The 19,914-nt window shown below is 43.4% G+C and overlaps 2 protein-coding genes across 2 annotated transcripts; one reads left to right on the forward strand and one right to left on the reverse strand.

Annotated features, from left to right (window-relative positions):
- Positions 1 to 4,418: 4,418 nt before the first annotated feature.
- Positions 4,419 to 5,641, reverse strand: LOC129593101 (C-C chemokine receptor type 1-like). The gene is made up of 2 exons (XM_055489290.1): positions 4,975 to 5,641; positions 4,419 to 4,522 (listed from the first exon to the last, which is right to left on the reverse strand). Exons 1-2 carry the CDS (start codon positions 5,639 to 5,641, stop codon positions 4,419 to 4,421), a joined length of 771 nt encoding a protein of 256 aa, XP_055345265.1.
- A 5,647-nt stretch (positions 5,642 to 11,288) lies between these two features.
- On the forward strand, positions 11,289 to 13,710 carry LOC129593102 (XK-related protein 6-like). The gene is made up of 4 exons (XM_055489291.1): positions 11,289 to 11,482; positions 12,261 to 12,326; positions 12,387 to 12,650; positions 12,816 to 13,710. The coding sequence occupies exons 1-4, from the start codon at positions 11,289 to 11,291 to the stop codon at positions 13,708 to 13,710; spliced, it is 1,419 nt and encodes a 472-aa protein (XP_055345266.1).
- Positions 13,711 to 19,914: the final 6,204 nt, after the last annotated feature.

Raw genomic sequence — 19,914 nt, forward strand, 5'->3', positions numbered from 1 at the left:
TCTTCATACAAATGGCAATAACCAGCCGTTACCTCTGGCCCTACTCTTTGGTTTCTGTTGTTACAGTTCTCACTCGCACGGCTTCTATTTTACGGGATTTTGGCGCCAAAGCGCCAGCCCAACGAAGAACACTGCGCAGTTTTCCATAAAATATGTCCCCTGCGAGAGGCGCATATAGGGCAAAGGTAAGCGAGTCGATTATTGCTCCCAGGGAGCCAACAAGTTGGGCCCACTGGTACAGAGTTGTCCATGATGGAAAAAATAAGATCGCTACAGGAACAGCCAGCCATAGGACAAAATCGATTGCTGTGGAAACCACGAAGACCTTGTTAGCACTCACGATAAGGGATCCGGAAACGGTCTGCCGACCTGCAAGATACAACAGAAGCAATGAAGACAGGTCCCGCAACGACACAAACATATGTCAGGTCTGCAACAAACCAAACCTTCCGGACAACAAAAAAGCGCTATTGGATCACCAAACTTTATGCTCTTATGTTAACGCATTCATCCAAAAATTTCACCTCTCTGGATAGCAAAATTGGGTAAGGAGACTCAGGACCGACGCGGTTTAAGCACACGGTCACACCCACATATCGTATGCCGACAACTTTTTCGGCTGTCAACCGCGTTACAACCACATTGTCCGCCTGTATTTCGTATACTGATAAAGTTTGGGAAAACTCATACAAAACATAAGTAGCGTATCGAAATCAAAGCTCCGTCGGGCATCTCGCTCTGCCAGACGTGTAAATATATAAGGTCAGATGCACAGGTTGCTCATATTTGCACGGAAGCTACAATCTGTTGTTTCTGTATGGCATAATACGGGGTAGCTCCTTTTCGTCAAACATGAAACGACGGCCACTAAATGAAATAATTTCCGAAAATATACCTTTTGCGGCTTGAGTGCGCTTTTGCTTTATACGTCTCATGATCAACACGTACGGCAGCGATCCAAAGACAATGACCAAACTAGCTATGGAAGCCATCCTTATCGTCACCAGCAACGTTGGCAGGACATTAAATCTCAATACACAACGACCACCATCGCCCGACCGTAAGAACAAAGTCAAAAGAAAATGCGGTAGACGAGTGGCGACCACTATAGCATGAAGAAGAAGACAGCCAGTTATTGACACCCATTTCTTATGATATGTCCGATATGACAGAGGAAACGTCACTGCCCACATCCGATTGAGAGCCAGTGGGATGTGCGCCGCCCCGGTTGCTGGACCGATAATCCAGTCATACAGAACGTCCATAGCGCACCAAAAATAACCGCGGTTGGCCTGTAGTCCGTGGACAACCATGCTCCAGCATGTGGCACAGGAGACGATCCAAGAAATCATGTGTGACAGCATAATGTTTATGAGGTAGATGTTATAGGCCGTAACAAGCCGCTTAATCGAAAGAAACACGGAGATTATCATGATCTCTATGAAGACTTCGAAAACTGGTACAACTGCTCCAACGTACACCAAAGCAACCCTGTGACTGGGTGCGGTATCACTGCCAGTAGTGGTATTACTTCGATTCATTTTATCGGGAAGCAGGAAGGCTTGGGAAACTTGCGCTCATTATTTCAGAAGCCTTCTTACAATTATTAGCTTTAAGTCCTAACAGAAAAGAGCAAATGCCGAAAAGCAGTATTATGCATATATGAATTATCTATTGCCGTAACTATATTTCTTAAGCTATCTTTTCTCTGGAATGAAACAACAAAAGCGAATTCTCGACCGATTGTCAGCATCTGCATTCTTCGCTCCGCTAAGCGAAACGTTGATGAAGCCGCTCCCTTGCTGCGCGCATTCTCTTTGAGAAACTCAATCAGCCAGCTGCAAGGAGCTTTGTGTAGTGTCGCATGCGCTATTCACCGAACGGCCTTTGGTTTGAAATGCATGCTTGAGTTGTTGCTTTTAATTAATGCCGGCTAATATTACAGCATAATACAGAGTTCGAAAAACTTCCGGCAATTTTAACAGACTAAGAACGAAGAAGGTGCAGCGGCTTATTCAGCTCAGCAATAATTGTTGTTTGTCTCTCGTCATACACAATCTATATGAACTCTGTCTATAATATGCGCTCTTTGTCTCCAGACTGGAAATGCCAACAGGAACGCAATGGGATGTTTAGACAGGTTCTTTCTGCATAAGTTTGGTACAAATTCTTTGAGCACAGCTAAACGCGGGACTGCGCTGAACAGTTCCCGAGCGGCTAAATGGAGAGTAAAGCAACGTTGACTAAAGAGTTTTCAGCAATGAAGCTGAATATGATTGCTGAAAGTCAGCAAAACCATACCACTTTACAGTGTAACATGGGTTTTGAAAATTGCCGGTGAGTTCAACACACTAAGAACGAAAAAAAGGTGCAGCGCCTTAATGACAACGGTCTGTTTCTTTTGGACAGGTTTAATCAAATACGTGAAATGCAAAATAGAAAGCGATACCGTAGAATAAAGAGACCTAAGGCAGGCACGCTAGAACTTCTCGCGAATGTGCGATGAAATAGAGTCGGCAAACAAACTGCTCGGTAAACAAACTGCTCGGTAACATCCGCGATGTCATCCGTGCAATCAGGGCGCATCTTGTCTGGCTGTCCTTTTTTCTCCATTCATGCTGCGCTGTCGACTGTTGACTAGCACATCAGCTGTGCTTCCGATGTTCGAGTGTTCGATGGTCCATGATTACGACTTCTGGATAACACGGCAGATATTTGTTCTGAGCTCTTTTGGCGGACACAGGCGGGCTTACAAAGGAATACACCAAAGTATTCCAACATTTCCTCCATTAGAATTAGGGTACCAGCAGAATTTCCGAACTCTCGACAAAGGCTAATGACTACAGAAATCGAGGAGGTCGTACTAAGCAGACACTGGTAATCTGGGAATTCTTTTATCGGTGCAGTACCGGACCAGCTGAGCGATTGTATAAATCCCGGCTTTTAAGCGTTTTAATTCACCACGCTGTCCAGCTTTTGATCTTTCCTTCAGCCGTTGCGTCTGAATGGTGGGAAATGTTTAAAATAACAGCTTTGATGTACGAGTACAAAAGACACCAAGGTCACTGAGCTAGAAATTTGTTAAGCATGCCTACACGATATACGATTTGCCAACTCACTGCACTTTGTACCGTTTTTTCATAAGTTCTTTTTGGGTTTGGCTCAAATACCGAATCCAAAGGTAGGGTATATCGAATCCAAAGGTGCAACGAAGAAATGAAATGGTAGGAATACAAAGTGGCTAGCGTTGGACTGTGGGGCGCCGTAACATCGGTAAACCACACGCTAGCCCTACCTACAGAACAAGCCAATGATCAGACAGTAAACGGTCACGTTGAGGAAGTAGCGTGGTGCGTTTTCTGCGAAACCTGCGTTTTAGATGGACAACTAAACTGCTCCGAGCAGCCGATACGCGTCGGCTAAGAGTATAAACACTTTACCAACCATCCGCGAACTAGCGAAAAAAATTGCAGATTAAATTTGCATGGCAACTCGACACTAACGGCAGGAAACATGAAGAGAAAAACTCTGAAAATAAGCAGCTTTGTCTGTCAGTTTAGACTGAGATCCAATTAAAATCCGGTTTGCACGTGCCAATAAGAAAATATTTCGCAATCACAGGTCAGACACCATACTCCCCAACGAACTGATGACTCTTACTTAAGCTGTTCGCTCCCTTCAGCTGCCGTATTTCGACATACAATTTGCCGTTAGTTCAAAACACCGGTTTCTTTATTGACGAGCCGCGGAGTTGCTTAATAAGGTTTAGGACCGCGCCGTTTTAACTAGTCTTTCAGATACCGTACATTTTTTAGTTTTCTTTCTCTTGCTAACTGGGCTCTTTGACTTGTATGATGGCGATAGTGTGATGACGAGCAGAAATGTACGAGTACATCGCTATATAATATGGGTAGTATCACTGCAAACCATGACCGAGTTGGTGGCGCGCGGTCAGCATTATTGTTAATCCTACTTGGAAGCAGGTACACTAGTACACCTATATCCTCCTTATTTGCGGACCCTTTTTCCGGAACAGGTGTAGCGTGGCATCCAATAATTGCAAAGCAAATTATTGTGTCTGTCACAAATGTACAGCCGTAGGCACGTGACGAAGCACTGCTCATGTTAATTGGATGTAAAACTTGAAATCCATTAAAACGGAGCATTGCGTTCCGATCGTAATTTCAGAATTCAAGTTGTGAGCCATGGCCCAAGTATAAATCGATCACTCCAAACAGCGTATGTTATTCGGTACTGTTACTATTTGACAAAGCGCAGTCAATTTGACAACAAGGTAATACTTCAGGGAATTTGCAAAAACTGATGCACAGTAATCTTGTATGCAGAAACGTCAGCAGATATTACGAGAGAACAGCTCTCCAAAGTCGTTTTAACAAAACGAAAATTTTTATCTTGTATCAATTACAGTGTAATAAATTCTTCACTGCTTTTCGGAGACCGGGAAGAGAGGAGTGGTAAATGAGCGGATTGAACATGCAGCTTGTGTACTGCAGACACGTTGCTACAGCGTACAACGTGTCATTCCAGTAATCGGCAAATTCCACGGATAGATAGTATATTGTTGGCGGAACGAAGCAAATCAGATCGCAGAGAACTAGCAAAGTGAATAATCGATATTTTTTTATCTCGTCGGCGCATCCCTTCCTCTGCATCCTCCTTGGGGTGCTTGAGGTGGATGCAAAATTTTTAATGGAGAATTCGGCCATGCTCTGCTCCGGTGGAGGACCTAAACAGATAGTAAAGCTATATAAATACAAACTGCAGAACCCTTTCATTGTTTTGCAGGATACAGTGAAAATAAAGGCAAGAATGCAACAAATCGCAAACGAAAGTTTACTTAATGCTACTTTATTGGGTAGAAAAAATATGATAAAAGATTTTGCATCAGGCTGTCTTTTCTCAAATTTGATTTTTTATTTTGCGCAGTTAGAGTTAAAGCTTTACTTCATTTACCAGTTCGATTCCTGTGTGACCGGCGATTCATTTTGAACATGATAGCAACGTAACTGCTTAGCACAAACAACAGCGGTGTATCGAAACCGAGAAATTCCAAGACGAGTGTGTAACTCGGTTGCGCATCGTAATTAATGAAACACGGTAGCGTCATTGTATCGTAATGCAGAGCGTCCATTATGACCATGGGCGACACCAGTGCAATGACAAAGGTCCACATGATAATGCAGCTGATTGATGTCCACCGCACCGAATGCATTCTTCGATGGTACACCGGAGCGAATACGGATAGTAGTCGGTCAATGCTCACCAACACCACGGTGTAACCAATCCCGACAAGAAAGTGGGCATTGAAAAAATTATAATATGGACAGTAACTGCCACTGGACATTGGAAAGGCAGTGAACCAGATAAAGCCTGTCATACTGAACAATGCCAAGCACAGATCGCATAAGGAAACATTCAGCAGATAGAAAGCAAACGGTGTCCGCAGCGCCGGAGTGCGTATAAACGACAGTATGAACAGAATGTTGTAAGCAACAGTGGCGGTGAATATGACACTAACAGTGGCCGTTAATGTGTGCGGTACTGCAGTTGAAGTTGCACTGATATTTGATGGAATTTCAGAAGCGTTGAAGGTCTGGTTAGGCTTGAGAAATGCTGCCATTTTTTGTGGGAGCAAACTCAGGTTTGAAACCTAAAATCTTTTCAAATGTGCAGTTATACCAGAGGAATTAGTGGGCCAAGGGTGACTGGTTTCAGTGGCAACGCAACGAAGCAATCTAGTCTGTGTGGGTCGCCATCATTATACGCTTGTTAGGTCTCGTGTCAGTTCTATAGCAGCCGTACGTCAAAGTTTAGTAGTGTCATGCGGGAGTTCGCTAATTGCCTGACGGAAGTCGCTCAATCTACGTATTCACCCTGTCTCACCCACGCCCTCCGGCCGGTAGAACGCAGCACGAAGAGAAAGTATTAATAAGCCTCGGCAAGCAGTTCCGTTTTCCATGGATCAGCAATTATCTGTCTCCTGTAAAATGTCCCTCCAATTTTCTCAGAAAAGTGTATTGCTGCTTTGTCACTCTCGAGTCTTGACAACATATGTGTTAAGGTTTTATGGAGTTTATATTAAGGTTTTTTTAAGGCTTAAGTTTATCTAGCAACACCCCTAAATCTGGTATGCCAAAAAACAGCCCGTCCGTGTTTTGCTTTATTGCGCAAAATTGTTCTAAAGAAATTATGGGAGACGAAAGACTTCAAAGAATGATATAGTCGGCTTTCCTTTGATAAGTTTATTTATGTTTTTCTAGTTTAACGGCAATCCAGCTTCTCATACTGAAAGGATGCAGGATGTGCAAGCAGGCCGTCCGCCGATTTTTCTGCTTTGCCCCGCTTCAGTGGTAATTGCTAGATGTTGAAAATGCCAGTATTTGTGTCATTTTTACGTCAGCAGAATTGATTACTTCCTGGTATTGGCATCTCGTCACTTTTATACACGGGAAAATTGGTTCCAGTTTGTGTCAGTACGCGACTGTAACGAACGACTGGCATGGTTTTCTCGGGACGAGGAAAATTAAATCACCTGGGATTTCGTCCGCGTAACTTCAACGCAAGCGATACGGGCCTACGGCAAGCGTTTCCTCCTTCTTGAGAAAATCCGGCTTGTAAAGAAAAACTGCCAGACGGAATGATCTCGGTGTTTGGCACGAAAATTATATTCTGAGTCGTGAAATTACTGCCATGATAGGATCGACAGTTTAATCGATATCACATCTGTAGCACCTGTAACAACATACAGTATGTAAAGGCCGAACCAACGAAATGGTGGTCAGTATTACTGCGACGCTGCATGTCTGGTTAGTACGGTTTGTACGACCCAAGCAGCCGGCACCAAGCCATGATTTTACCAAATAAACAATGGTATCATGGGGCAAAAAAGGCCAGTAATAAAGGAAGTGGTTATTTTTATCTAAACCTATTTTGTCTGAACGACTTGCTTTAAGCCCGCTGACTCTAGTTCAACAACAGTCCTTTTTATTCGCGCCTTTAGATCTTCTCTAAATTTCATGCAGTCAGTTACTGTACATAGTCATTTACCGTGATCACTGATGTACAAGTAATTGTAGTGTTACCAGTGTGTACAGAGTACATTCAGATTATTAAGTCTAACTTCTATACATAACGATCACGATGAGTTCACGTACGTGGTGGTAAACTGCAGTTTACAAAGAGTCTTTGACTTCGAACTACAAAACACTCAGTGAAGGCGTACCGCGAAACAAGTTACATATCCGGAAACCGCTACCTGTACATCAAATCTTTTCCTTAAGGTGTCCACATTCATTGGCGTAATGCACGTTTGAACTTTGAAGCAAATCACATGAAGTAGAGCAAAATGTTATGATTTAAAACTGAAGTGAAACGTGCCGATGAATGTTTCGTTTTGGGGTTTTGAATGGCGATAGTCGACTACATATACTTCATGCCATGAAACAACTGGCACGGCACCCGCCCGGTGTATCGGCAATCCACCCGCCCACGGTAGCGGTAGGCAGCGATAGTGATTGGCCAGAAAGTTTCATTCATGAATGAAAAGGAAGGATTTCCCCTCCCTCTTCATTCACTGATTTTTTGGATGAATTCACGTGATCGTCATCCAGATTTTCGTTTCCTACATACTGTGAATTCATTCAATGCATGATAATTTCTATACATAGTTGCTGCTGAATGATAAATTTGAATGAAAAAACGTGCATTCATTCAATGCATGTGGACACCTTTAACGACCGATCTTCTTCAGACCTTGAGGAAAAACGCTAGTACTACAGTATTTTAATACGAGGTTTGTCTTAGCACGGGACAAACAATTACTACTCCTAATGGTTGACATTCTAGTAATCTTCGTTCATTCATGATTCATGGCTCATGCCTAGTCGTGTTGTCGTCTCCGACAACATGCAACGCTCCGGTTTGACGTTAATTATGATGCTTCAAACGAACATAAGCACGTAATTTAATGTCGCTACTTTCTAGGGAAAAAATCATTCAGAAATTCCCATTAGAAACAAAACTATTAACATATACATAATTTAGTCATGACCGAGCGTATTGTGAACTCGTCTTTCCATCAATTTTTTATTATTGTAATAATTATAATGTTAAAACTGTGCGTCAAGTGTGCGACAGCATGATTCACTTAACAGCCACCCCTGGAATGTTGCCCATCTGCGTGCACCTCACCGTCAACCGTGGATGGGTGCCCTGATTGACAGTGGCCAAGTTAAACGTGGATTGCCAGCCCTCCGCGGTTGACTGTTAAGTCAGATTTGCTGCCACACGAGTGTTAAAGTGTCTTGACTATTCGAACGCGCTACCGAAGATGCTTGTTCCCTCCTCGTAGTGCTTGTAGATGTACACAGTACTTAAAGGCCACAGTAGATGTAGCAATTGCCAAAAGATTCGGAGCAGAAAATATAAAGTAAATAAATTAGCCGTACACGCAGCCAGCACCCGTGCAGACCCCAAAAGGCCATCCGTGCACCAAACCAACGACACGGTGTCGACATCGACTAACAGTTCGGCGACCTTCATGAGTACGACTGCTAAGAAAACTGCAAAACATATATGACTCGACGTTATGACCAAAAAATGTTGTCGGCTTTGATAACGTACACTGCTCCGAGACATTTTTAGGTTATTAGTACTACCCTACTAATCAGGCGATTAGACGAACATAAGCATGCAATTTAATGTATGTAGTTACTTTCTAAGAACATATTCATTCAGAAATCCCCATCTGAAATAAGCACATTGTCAAGTATTTCTGAGTAATGTAATTATAAACAGCACGACCGAGCGTATGGTACACATGTGCAAAACATGCAACATTTCATTAACAAGTCTACGATAACTTAGTGGAATCTCTGTTAAATTATAAAATAATAAAAAGAGCTTGTAATGTACCCACATATCAAAATTAACAATTCTTGTTGAATGCATCAGACCGGTTTCTGCAAAGGTTCGTACGGACTGTGTATATAGGGGGCAAAAGTAAATGTGTTCCACCGTTCCCCTGTACTGCTGCCGTCACCCGACTGGAGTTTGACGTTGTGGCTGAACATGGCGCTTATGTACCGCGCCAGATTTAACCACATGTACTGCCGTAACGTCACACTCCAGGCGGGCGACGGCAGCAGTACGGGGGAACGGTGGAACGCGTTTACTTTCGCCCCTTATATATGTATTTTGTATAAAATCGTTAAATGCGTGTACGCGTGTGTTTACTATACCTGTACAGCTGTAGAGCAAGATGCATTTAAATTTATCTTTGAGATACAAATGCGTATTTTGTTTTCAGTAGAAAACAAATGCATTTTGTTTTACACGCACTTCTCTCAACAATGTACAGATACGGTATTCAGACCCTTGACACAAAGGTAAGCCGAAACTCGGATAACCCTTCATTGGTTAGTCGTGAATCGTTCTAAAAGCTGTTAAGTGAGGGAATTTTGGAACTGGTACCAGTTGAATAAACTTAAGAAAACAAAAAGCAGTGTGGGAATACTGTACAGTAAATAGCATAAATTCACCAATTATCGTATGCTGGAAGCAGACGATAAATCCATTTCTCGTAGGCCGGACGCCCGGAAGATGCCACATAAAGCGGCCGGACAGGTAGGAGACGGATAGGCCCATCGTTTATGTACCCTTCCCGACCACTGCGGAATAATAACAATAATATTATGTCGTTACAGCAAAGCTTGTGCATTAACAAAACTACAGGTACGTGACAGATTGACAATATTTTCCCGTACAAACCGGAATGTTGATTTCTGGCTTGGTGTTGTCCGTATCGGGATTTGCGTTAACGAACTAAAAAGCATTATTTTATGTTATAAGTGTCAGCCTTAAAAGAACATGCCCTGTACATACTTACAAGGAAGCACAGAAGCAGCAGACATGTCCATTGTTGTTTCAGAACATTCATTATGAAAAACGAATCCAACAAAGACCTTCATAGAGCTAAGCACTCTCGTACTGATGCGAATTCCACTTATTAAACTTAACATAACTATGCAATTTGCGGCTTTCGGCCTTTTATATCATGCCGTGACACAGCGCTGCGGTAACAAGGTTATTTATTAACTGTCACGGCTGTTTTTCCAAACTTGTGAGAGAACACACATGTTTTGAACTGTCAAGTATGTGTCACAGTATCTGCCTTTAGTGCTTTATGGTTACTGTTTAATGTATGTTCAATGCTACTATTTCCTTGGGATACTTGAAACGTAGAGACTTTCGTATCCTTTGTTACTTCTTCCAAAATTAACATGAATGTCGATTTACTATTGATTACCGCCTGTTTATTCTCGCTATTGGGTATGATCACGAAAAAACACGAAAAATTCTTCTTCCTTTGCCGATAGTAGTGACTCGCAAATGCTTCAGTTTGTTAGAAGAAATAACCAAGTATCCTGAACATCGATCGATTCGTTAACGTAATTTAACAAGGAGACATTTAACATACAAAAAGATTTTATGAAAAGCAGAAGCGCCGGAAGTTGCACGCGTACAACAACTACACCCCATAACAGTTGTAATGTCACTGGATTCTGTAGAATGAAATAACAGGACAACTCATCATTTACATCACTTACAGAGATCGCTGTATACTGTAATTTCTGTAAATGATTTCATTTGGCGCAAACTTGGGCTGGCCGAGACGGCCCAAGATGGTTGAGTGGAGTGGATATGCTTAGCAAGTTTGCTGTGTTTGTCTCAGGAGGATCAGGGAGATTCTTGTCTGTGGTACCAGACCATGAGCAGGCGCCATCCTATAAACATCCCCTTTACCAAGCGTCACATAAACAGCTGATTTCCATTTTCCAGTACATTGTTTATTATACATTCGGCATACAACAGGTGACACGCAACGTTCGACCGGCGTATTTGTATGAGAAAATACGAGTAATAAACGGCAATATCGTGTGCATGTTGCAATAAATAACTTGTTTATTTATTGCTACGTTGGGTTTTCCTACATACATGCTTGTGGAGAGTGCGTGGAATCTGTGCACGGCGGGGAGCATACTTTCTAACGCGTTCGTGATCGATCATTCGCATAGCGTACGTGTGCCAGCAGGGCGAGCATGCACGGCATACGATTTTGCATAAATGCACAGAATGAAACTAAAAGCCGCTAAAATAGTAACTTAAGTCTTGCTTATAATCAAAGCGTTCCTATTTAGGTATTATCATATAGCACCCTAGTTGTTACGCTTGGTTGCAACTGACCGAGCGTGAAAAGGTTTTACCATATGGCCGCGGTCAGTGCTCACCATGCGGGCCAGGATATAGCGAGCCTTGGTTATGCCCAGCCTGTTAACCAGGGGTCAGAGGATGTGGAAATGTCGGTTCTCTGGGTGGAACACCTGCTGACCATACAACTACCAGTCATCGGCCGACAACTGCCAGTGGGTGATGTTGGCAATCCCAGTTCCCAGTACAAGCGGTACATACTGTACATGTGCTGTTTTCATCTAATTTTCTCAAACCATGATTGCTTCCCAACATTTATTTACTTGGGCAGTTATCTGTATGTGTACTTACATTTTTATAGACTGGTCACTGTCCCGGTCCAGAGGACACAGGTTCTTTACTTCGGTACTTCTCGCATTCCAGACAATGCACTGAAATAATGTTTTTGCATATCGGTTACTGTTTAGACATGAAATCATCCGCCTTGTTACATTACAATGCAATGTTCCACATTACAAACTTTATGAAAGTCTATCAAATTATGTCATAATTTAATGAATTTCATAAATTTTGTGTATAAATTTGTATAATGGCAGTAATTGTCATTTCATCTATTTTCAAAAAGTTTCTGATGTGAAACAGCGGAGTGAATTCCGTACTTCAGTTGCCCGAGGGGCGGAGGCATATTGTGTAAGTGTCCAGAATGCAAAAAACAGTAAAATATTCGCTCGAAGGTTTCACCAAAACTTTGTTGCTGTCCTGTTTTGCTAGCTTATGGGTAAAATTTCATGGCAAAGCTTTTCGTAATTCGTCATTTCTCTAAGCTTAGCTTTGCCAGGAATTACCTTCGTTATCGGTTTAGGAATGGTTTTAGGGATATTTTACTATAACTCTAGCTACGTCCGTAATGTCGTATATGTTTAATAAAACTACGGAAACGCCCATTAGTCATATAGTACGAGTAGGCAGTAGTACTAAACTGTATTACGTATAACCACATGTGCAATTTTACGTGCTACGCGCATTTGCAGGAACGGAAACATTCTGGGAGCGGTGTGGGGATTGGTCACGTACCTACTGGACATCGGCAGCGATTGGTCAGTCGCGCATTATGCTGTCATTCGTGTTTTTTATGACATAACGATGCCGTCTGGTAGGTACCTGGTTGTGACATACTTTCTTGATGGCCACATCGTCTGGGCCTGCTTGACCTTGGCCTTTATTCTCGTACCGCAGCTATTCATCGCCTTTATCGGGCTCATGTGGTACAAGCCCATCTACGCATTCAAGGATATGATACGCGGCCACCAGCCAGATATCTGTCGAACGTACTTTATCTTGAAAACCGAAGGTAGTCTTGACAGTGACAGCATCATTCATCTGCTAACCATCCTTACCAGCCATTCCTCGCAGGATGTTCGGTGTTCTACCGACCGCGTGGTCTATTATATTTCTTTCTACATCTTTTGCAACTGGGCCCCGTTGTGCGGTAGGCCACAAACTTTTTAAATCGTAGCAGAAGGCTAAGTAACCTGAAGAACGAAAATCTTAGGACACTATTGCAATACGTTGAATCAACTCTGCAGATATGTGGACTACCTCCGCTACAGCCCTTATTCAGAATCGGCGTCCTCCTACCGATTTTGGGCCAGCCAGCTCTCCATCACCGCTCGTCTCCGCTTCCTGGAATCCTGCCTCGAATCGCTGCCGCAGTTGGTGCTGCAGATCTACATTGTTTTGACCTTTGGGTCGCCTTTCCATTGGAGCGTGCTGCAAGTCACCCAAATCTGTTCCATTGTCTTCTCACTCATTTCCGCCACGGCTGGCATCGTTCTGCTCCACGGTGCCGTCAACATCCGCCGCAAGCTCCTCCGTAATCCGGCCATCCGCTTCTGCCTTCCGGCACAATGTTTGCTCGGCCCGTTCCTACACTTTTTTGGCCGATTGTTCATCCTCTCCGCGCGCTGCTTCACTATTGCGGTTAGTGTACGGTATTTCCCTGGAATCGCTGGGGCCGTGTTATGCGGTCATTTTATTACGATGAGCGTTTGTGTGCGTGTCTTCGAATTGGGTCACGTTTTGAGCTGGACGCTGTGCGACACCCGTGGCATCCGGGTCCGTGGTGTCAGTCGGATTATGGGTGCATTGGTGCGCTACGTCATCGTGCCGTTTATGTATTTGTTCGACTATGTGGACGAAATGGACAACGGCGGTTTAGGTCGGAAAAAGTACTTTCCTTGGTTATACTGTGCCCTGCATTTCACCGAAAATGCTGCGTTGCTGGTAGTGTGTAGCGGATATTCATGGACGGCTATAGCGAGCGTACTGGGCATATCCTTTAGCGGAATGGGTTTGGTGCGGTTGTACTGCCGTTTGTATGTTTTCGGTACGGATCTCATCACGGTGGCCAGTAATACGTTGGGGTTCGAGAATTTCCCGGCACCTTTAACCGTGAATATCCGCAGTAACGTGGACGGATAAATACCTCGTATCACAACTACCGATTCGCGCGGAAATTCCGCATGGTGACAGTTACATCACCATTAGTTTTGGAGATGTTGCGTGCAGCATCCTTTGTTAGCCAAGCATTTTTGCAGTCTCAAACATTTTTTTTCCGTAGAATCAGACTGAAAGGATTTCTATAAATCTACTGTATATATTCTGGGCTGTTCGATGTATTTTTTTTAGAGCTTAACGCTTTGTGTTGCTCTTCGACGCCCGTAACTGTAACGCTGTAAATGTCCGCATAATTCTGAACACCTTTAATTTTTACATTACGAAAGTTTGGTAGGGTGATGGGTATTTCGTAATAATCAATGGATAAGCACTACTCTTTATGCGATGCTTGATGGTTTGGGTTACAATGTCTTTCAAGTCATTTCGCTTGCATTATCCATTTTTCCCCAACTTTGTATTAAATCCCTTGGAATTTACGCCGGCTAACTACTATCAGAATAACATCCGTCAGGGTCGTTAAGTGATATAAGGTATTGATTCCACAAAGATTGTAGTTCCACGAATTCAAGGGAATGCTGTAATTGGTCGACGCTGAAATTAATGAAATAATAACATCTGATCGCATCCACATGACGCCAATTATCATGTAGTTTCTCGCTGCAAAGCACGCAATGTGACCTCATATCCACTGATCTCGGCAGCGGTAGAATTACCTTCATAATCTGATACCGTTTCTTTTTCTCCTATTCACTTCCCTATAGGAAATCGAAACATCCTGTTAACGTCTAATTACGCCAAGAAAGACAGAAAGAAATGTGTACATACATGATTTCTTACTAACGATGCCGATAAAGAAAAAGAATTTTCTTGTACGCTCGTCGAGGTGTGCTTCGGTGGCTCTTCTCTCAACACATGTCACGGTGACATGTGTTACAGAAACCTTTCGCTCCAATTTTCATAAATTTAAATTTAGCATTCACAATGTTGATGACTTTCAACGCAACTGCCAACGCCTCGACAAATTCAACCGTCAATTTAATATGGCCGCCAAAATACAGTCACTTTTCGCTGCTCATGGGAGTGCGATTGCTAATCGCCGTATCCTCGTTTCTGTTCAACTTGGCCATCGTTATCGTTTTCGTCACCCGGCCTTCGTACATCAGCCGCTTCACAATCTATCTCTTATTTCTATACCTCGCCAATACGATTTATCTGGCCGGTGCGACACCGTTCATCTTCATCAGCGAACTATACGACGTGGAAATCACCACATTTGGAATGCCGCTTTGTCTGGTATTCACATATTTCCATTTCGTAGTCAGCGTTCTACCGGTCATGTATCACCTACTGATCGCGTTAAACCGATTTTGGGCGGTGCGATTTCCGCAGAACTACCGCGTCCATCACACCAAAAAGACGGCGACTCTTATCTGCTGCGCTATAGTTATCGCTAGCCATTTGATAAAAATGCCACAGGTTTTGGTTATGAAACCGCTTCCGTACCAATCGAAACCAGACGGAGCGAGATTCTGCACGAGCGATCCTGTAATGACTTTGTTGACCTTAACGAAGATCGACAGCTTTCTCAGCCGATTTGCCCCGTTGTTTCTGATTATCGGTGTGTATCCGTATTTGGTTATCAAACGCTTTCAGGCGAAGAAGAAGGTCGAACGCGCGCCGGATAGTCTCAGCGTATCGATGAAGACAACGGAACGAGTGAAGCTAACGAAGCCGGTAAAGCGTAACGCTGTGCGCCCGTTCTTGATTTTAACGCTAACCACGATTAGTGTAATTGTCTGCTGGTTGCCGCTGGATATTTCATATTTCTATCAATGGATGATCGATACGACCATCTCGTGGACGATGTTCACGACGGTTCAGTACTGCCATATGCTGTATACGCTGCAGATCCTTTTCGATCCGCTTATGTGGATTATTAGCATGCGCAAAACCAAATAATAAATGACTGCATCATTTATCGGTTACCTCTTCATACTGCCAACACGGTCCACATTGTCGGCCCAATACGTTTTGTGTTTAAAATTTAGATCTGAGACATCGACAAAGTGACCTTAGCGAAAATCATTGTGTTTGGTGTTTAGCTACTCTCCCTGGTGATTAAGTTACTTTCCGTATTTCAACCAAGTCACATGCCATGGATGTCGATGCTCTTCAGATTTCTGTTTGCCCATTTTGTGGATTCTGAATTTGATTCATGGTTAGCCCGCCATCTGCTATCCGGCTTTAGTTGCCGTTTCTCCAGCACTGAAAAAGTCGCCAAGCGGTAGTCAAACTTCAAAATGATAAAAGCAATGTTGAATAAGTTATCTGTATAAAACTAGAATTTTTATCTTTCTGGGAATCTTTTAGCAGCCAAAGAACATAAACAGAATTCGCTGTCGTACAGAAGCTGGAGTTTTTAATCGTTGATAGCTTTTGCGAGTTAGAAAAGCCATATCGGGTTTGAAAGTATTAAAAGACTACATTAGAATAGACAAATATTGAGAAATACAAGCAACCGTTCCCGTGAGGAGAGTACCAGATTTCTAAAAGATTTACTGTATACATTTCCATGTAAGTAATGTGGACGCTATAGATTTCTTCAACTGTACTTGTTATAGTAACGGGAATTACGGGAAGAACGTTACTCAGCATGCAGTGCTTGGATAGTATTAGCACCACTGCTGGTGGGCCGGCCGCGTTTGCTAGGACACAAGTTGTGCATCCCTGGGCATACAGTAGTCTGCAGGAGGAAGAGAATCATGAATGCGCGATGCGCAGAACCGAAGCGAACTGCATGCTCACTGCTGCATTTACATTCCAAAAATTTTCACTTACCTACCTACTTTTTCTAGTTAAAGCGCACTGAGGATACGGTGTGATCACGAACAAAGTCACGGTTCTTTACGACTTTGATTCCTGTGTTATTAATTAGGGTGGTCAAGCCACCGATAGCATGAACGCGACATCATTGTATTTCCGGAAGCTGTTTACTCGTGCGCGCGAGTTGAACTACGGGAATACAGTGCTGGTACTGCGCAACCGACAATGGTGGCTGGGATACGTTCCGGATATTGACGGCGAACACTTCTTGGTGGACATTGATGCCAGGACAGTTAGTGCTCAATGGATTCATTCCAGCACTGTCTGGCCACATCACTTTCTTCAGTCCACCGAGGAATCTCACAGGGGATCCATTGTGTACGTTGCAGTGCGGCAAACTGATGTTGAACCAATGGGTTTTCGCAAAGGCATCGTTATTGAGGATAAAAACGTGTGTTCTACACTGTACCTGAATGATCACAATCCTCCCGGAATGAATCCAACGTCCCCGGCCTGCGTCACCGTGTTGCGGAATCATATCGCTGCAAAGCTGCCGCCGGTGCCTGGCGATGGTGGAAATTTTTTCGGGCGAACGACTGGGTTTTTGTACAAGAAACTTGTCATTGAATTCTCCAGAGCCCATTTGTTGCCGAATGTGGATTTTCTACCAAGATTTCTGGCTCGTACATGCATATTAGCGCTGGCGCTGCGCCCCGGCGACGGACGATGGAATGCACACACCCAGTTTAAAAAGTTCGTCCTGGGAAAACAGGTAGACTTTCGACTGCTCGTACCTAGTAGGTGGTGTGTGTATACACCATCGGAACGGGGGGGGGAGGCGTTACTACGTCGATGTCGGGTGTCGCCTGTTTTCCCGTTTGGGATCCCATACGATTACATTCGTCTGCGCCGAAATACATGAGGACAACCACAGCCTCTTTTGGAGTGACATCTCGCTGAAGGATGCTTGCGATTGCTGCCTTACGACCGGAAATTTTTTCATCGACAGGGTTTCATGGAAAGTTCGCCACGATGGTCAGTGTAAACGTTTCAGATCTGAGCAAAGATGCTGTCATTATCCGGCAGTATTTAAGACTTCCCGCGGTCTGCCGTTCAGTTTCGTAGCCACCTCTGCGATGCCTAAGATGTCCGTCAATGATCTTCCGCATCCCAGCGTGACTTTCATACTGCTCCATCTTGATCTGGATTCGCAGTTCCAGATAATCAGGTAGCTGGATAAAGTGTGTGCTCTGTATCAAAAGTACAGGGTCTGGTGTGCCATATCTAGGGAGCCACCCAAATTAATTTATTTTAAAATTACTTTATTGATAACTACTTTTTTTTCCGAAGGCTTTAGGTACAAAATTCAGTGATGCAAAAACCTGCCGCGAGAATGCGTTTCAAAACTGCGACGCCATTCACAAAATCTTCTTATATTACACTTCCCGCTCGATTCAGCAAGAGCATTGAAATACTGTGACACACCCCATTTTGCATAATCGGAACAAGGACAAGTTATTCTGAACGCCAGCTCACAAGTGCGGCCAGATGTCCTTAATAACTCTCCCGTTTCACCGAACATTTAAAATCTGTTTGTTTGAACACGTTAGCACATCCGGTATATAGAGCCAGACTCGTGTACTTTTACGGGAACTTACGCTGTCGCGCAATCCCAAATACTTTTTTGCATTGCTTTACGGCATCTTGTAGCCAAAAGATTTGTACACGTAGGCATGAAACCCGCGCCGTTTGCGCGCATAACAACCGGCTGGAAAGTTATGGATGAATCAAAATTCAAAAAAGTTTAAATTCATTCAGCTGTACCGAATGATGAAAGTCAGATTATATCGATATTACTCAAATTTTGCACGTAGATGTACAAATGTACATTAGTATACAGATCGTTTTTTCATCGAACCAAAGTTGCAACATTTTTTTCAAATTTTAAAATGAATTTCAAAATTGTTTAAAATTATTTTAAAATTCGAAAAATGTATGGGTTTATGTGTGTACCAATGTATGTCTTAATATGTAAAAATGTAAATGTAGTGCGCATGTCTAGTTTTAGTTTTGGAAAACTTGTTGCTTTCAGAATTGTTTAAAAAAATTTTGCAAATGAAAATTTTTGCACGTTTTCCCGATGGTGAAGCACCATAATTGTAACTCACAATTTGTAAGTGTTGTTAAGCTTGTGTTCCTGTTTAACTGCAGAGTTTGCGCGCTATGGAGACTTCTTTACCGTCAGAACGTGGACAACCGGCACATTATCTTTGATCTCTGCTCTACCTGCGAGAAACAACCACACAACCCAAACAACCACACAACCGGAGCTGGTAGACGAACATTGCGAGTACCTGATGTATAGGCTGGTAAGCATGCTGACGCGCATCCTCTCCAATCACACTTATGCGCTGATGCTAACGGAAGACCGCACTCATGTTCACAATCCGTGTGATCTCTCCGTGCGTACAGATATGTCGGCGATTCACGCGGTCTTAACCGCTTTTAACGCGCATCTGTCGTTAATCGCTGTGAAGAACGGCCATGATGATGTCAGGATGCCGGATTCGTCCTTCTTGGCCATAAGCCGCAATCGCCGCAGCGGCCATTTCCAGTGCTACATCTTGACGTCGATCCTGTCGGTGTGTGATCAGTTGGTGCTGATCAACTTCACCGCATCGGATGCCATCACCGGATCAGCGCCGCGGCTGCTGTACCGCGATGCTAGGTCGGCTTCATCCAAACACAAGATTGGATTTGAGCGCGAGGATTTTACAGGTCGGAAGGAAATCATCATCCCAGTTTTGCGCTTCCGCAGAACGTAAACGACCGCCGAGCAGTGCTGAGTTTTCTTGGCAGCAGCATACGACAATTGCCCGGCAGTTAGTCAACGTGTGTATGAGAAGGTCGTCGCTATGCATAGGCTGATAGGCGCTGGGTGCGGACTTTGTTTTATCCGGATCAGTGGACGGGCATTCGAAGTTTCCTGAAATTGTAAGTGGCATTGACGTATCAGCTATACCACAGTGGTTACCGTTACCGGTAATCAAAATTCCACTTCTTTTTATCCAACATTTAATTTTCTTTCTTATTACTTTTAGATGCTTATTTCATTGAATTTTATGCATACAGCATTTATTGTCGTAATGAACTTTTGTGTATTAGGTACAACAGTCTTGACAAGGACGATAATGTGCCGCGGTGGGATACTATGGATCTCCGACAGTTGGACATAGCCACTTTGAGCAATGTCACGTTCGCGGCTCTTGATGGATGTATGAAAGACTGAAGCAGCGCTATGACACTTGGAACTCCTTGGTCAACTGTGGTACTTGACTCCACAAACCAGTATCTAGTAGTATTCTATGTAATTAGTTAGTATTCAATTGTACGTACTATGCATGG

Source organism: Paramacrobiotus metropolitanus, unplaced genomic scaffold (genome assembly GCF_019649055.1).
Source record: "Paramacrobiotus metropolitanus isolate TYO unplaced genomic scaffold, Prichtersi_v1.0 Parri_scaffold0000059, whole genome shotgun sequence".
Classification (NCBI taxonomy): Eukaryota; Metazoa; Tardigrada; class Eutardigrada; order Parachela; family Macrobiotidae; genus Paramacrobiotus; species Paramacrobiotus metropolitanus.

What these genes read in the sequence shown, in the direction of transcription:
- LOC129593101 (XM_055489290.1), bottom strand. Translation starts at nt 5,641, where the DNA reads ATGGCAGCATTTCTCAAGCCTAACCAGACCTTCAACGCTTCTGAAATT. An exon ending in GTCACACAGGAATCGAACTG is followed by an intron (nt 4,523 to 4,974) that starts GTAAATGAAGTA and finishes TGTACGCTGTAG; the next exon opens with CAACGTGTCTGCAGTACACA.
- LOC129593102 (XM_055489291.1), top strand. Translation starts at nt 11,289, where the DNA reads ATGGCCGCGGTCAGTGCTCACCATGCGGGCCAGGATATAGCGAGCCTT. An exon ending in CCCAGTTCCCAGTACAAGCG is followed by an intron (nt 11,483 to 12,260) that starts GTACATACTGTA and finishes GCGCATTTGCAG; the next exon opens with GAACGGAAACATTCTGGGAG. An exon ending in CATTCCTCGCAGGATGTTCG is followed by an intron (nt 12,651 to 12,815) that starts GTGTTCTACCGA and finishes TCAACTCTGCAG; the next exon opens with ATATGTGGACTACCTCCGCT.